Source organism: Schistocerca nitens, chromosome 8 (assembly GCF_023898315.1).
Source record: "Schistocerca nitens isolate TAMUIC-IGC-003100 chromosome 8, iqSchNite1.1, whole genome shotgun sequence".
Lineage (NCBI taxonomy): Eukaryota > Metazoa > Arthropoda > Insecta > Orthoptera > Acrididae > Schistocerca > Schistocerca nitens.
The window spans coordinates 164598113-164600526 of NC_064621.1; the positions used below are offsets into that span (position 1 = coordinate 164598113).

A 2414-nucleotide genomic window follows, 5' to 3' on the forward strand; every position below is an offset into this window, starting at 1 on the left:
ACTTTTTGCAGGTTCTGAAGAAGACGTTATTACTAACGTTGAAACCTAGGTAAACAATAAAGTTAACCTGCAACTGTAGGCTGTATATTCTTATATAAACAATATCAGTTGCTGTCGCTGCATAAAAATGTTAAAAATATGGAATCTACCTGTTGCCCTTCATCGATACTTCGCACTGGATCATGTGATAAAGGGGAAAGCTGAGTTTCACACGAGATGTAAATAGATTAGTCACTAAGAGAAAGCCAAAAAGACTTTCAGGATTGCGCCGAATATCAAAGTTGCTCATTTGCACATGTGTCTCGAGAGTGATGATCCACAGAGGCTGTCGTGGGCTCGTTGCGGGCGGACGGTCGCTTTGGGCAAAGCGCTGCCGGCCGCCACTCCAGCGCGAAGAGAGGCGGGCCTGAATCTTATCTGGGCACTCGGGGCGATCAGGCGCGGCGGCGGCAGCAGCGGGGGCGGCAGCGGCGGCAGCGGGGGCGGAGCGCAGATTGCGTCGGTAACGAGGCGGCTGTCGCCCGCTGCGCCTCCAATTTCCGCGCCTTCCAGCGGCCCTGCCCCTTACCCCGGCGTCCCTCCGCCGCCACCGACGCCGCCGCCGCCACTGGCCTACAATCAAATTTGTAGCCCCCGTCCCGGGGCCCACCTTGCTGCAGACACCGTCCGCCTTCCCGCCTCGAGCACGCCCCGCGCCGCGACGACTCTTTTTCCGGACGAGCTGCCTGTGGACACACTTACACTCGCACACGGCACGCCCACGCGCACCGCCCGCGCTCCAGGCGACATCTCGTGACCAAATACGTCGCGCAGGACGGACGCGAATGTCGGAACGCTCTCTCTGGCACAGTTATTAAATTTCGCTGGTACACTGCTCGAGCAAGAAGTGGAGGATATCAGAAACGATATTACATGGAGAGTGGAAGTGGACTACTTGAAACTAAAGGAACATGGATTGCATCCATGGTCGAGATGGATATCACTGTGCGATCTACGGCGCTGGATATCATCAGGGAGACAGCCGCTTCTGATCCTTTTAATAATAAAGGTTATGACACTCAAATACACAAGTTCTGGACTGGTTTAGACATAAGAGGTATTCTCAATAGTCTTGGTGTAAGACAGAGACGAAATATGTGTGGAACCGTTATTCAGCTGAGGCTCCCACTAGTAGATTCTACCGATAGGATCCTCATTCAAATAGATATTTAACATGAACACTACTGAAACTTCCTGGCAGATTAAAACTGTGTGCCGGACTGAAACTCGAACGCGGGACCTTTGCCTTTGGCGGGCAAGTGCTCTACCAACTGAGCTACCCAAGCACGACTCACGGCCCGTCCTCACAGCTTTACTTCTCCCAGTACCTCGTCTCCTACCTTCCAAACTTTACAGAAACTCCCATTCTGGAAACATCCCCCAGGCTGTGGCTAAGCCATGTCTCCGCAATATCCTTTCTTTCAGGAGTGCTGGTTCTGCAAGTTTCGCAGGAGAGGTTCTTTAAAGTTTGGAAGGTAGGAGACGAGGTACTGGCAGAAGTAAAGCTGTGAGGACAGGGCGTGAGTCGTGCTTGGGTAGCTCAGTAGAGCACTTGCCCGCGAAAGGCAAAGGTCCCGAGTTCGAGTCTCGGTCCGGCACACAGTTTTAATCTGCCAGGAAATTTCATATCAGCGCACACTCTGCTGCAGAGTGAAAATCTCATTCATGAACACTACTGTTCTAAGTATGGCATTGGCTGATATTTCGAATAGTGCAGTACCTAAAGAAAAAGGTACATCAAGAATGATCACGGACATGGGAGATCTCACAACATTATGCTGTAATACAGCCGAGCATCCCGCAAAAATCCTGGCTCTCCCAAATAAAGCTATCTAGACGTCGTACAACTTCTATAACTCGCATTCGGCTGGGCCACAGCTGTTATCTTTCACATCTTTATAGGATAGGAATTCAGCCATCTCTATACTGCGAAGCCCATCCAACTAAGATTGCATACCTCAGCGAAGCTACCACAGACAACACTGCAAGCTTCTTAAGGCCTTGATCAGAGCAGGAATTCCCCAACTTACATCTGTGACGGACCAGTTTCGACAGCTGTCCAGAACGAACTATGTTAGCACTGCCCTGTTTCTGCAAGAAGCGGATACCCCGTTGTAAGTCAGATATAAAGGAAACTGCGTGTGAAATTGTGATATGTGTACCGTGTTGAATGTGTGAACATACATAGTGTATCATGAAGTTCCCCTCGAATTACTGTAATTTCTGATGTCTATGCTTTATGTATGGTACTGAATGCTAAATCAGTAGCTACTCATTTCTCTGGCTAAATAGTTAATACCGGAGCTCAATAAATAAAAAAAACAGTACGTACAGTATTATCTGGTTAGGCCATTTACAGTTTACGTAACAGTGTT

The 2414-nt window shown here is 49.3% G+C and overlaps 1 protein-coding gene across 1 annotated transcript; it reads left to right on the forward strand.

Moving 5' to 3' along the window:
• The first annotated feature begins 295 nt into the window (after positions 1-295).
• LOC126199462 (homeobox protein engrailed-1-like) lies at positions 296-796 on the forward strand. The gene has a single exon (XM_049936382.1). It carries the CDS (start codon positions 296-298, stop codon positions 794-796), a length of 501 nt encoding a protein of 166 aa, XP_049792339.1.
• Positions 797-2414: the final 1618 nt, after the last annotated feature.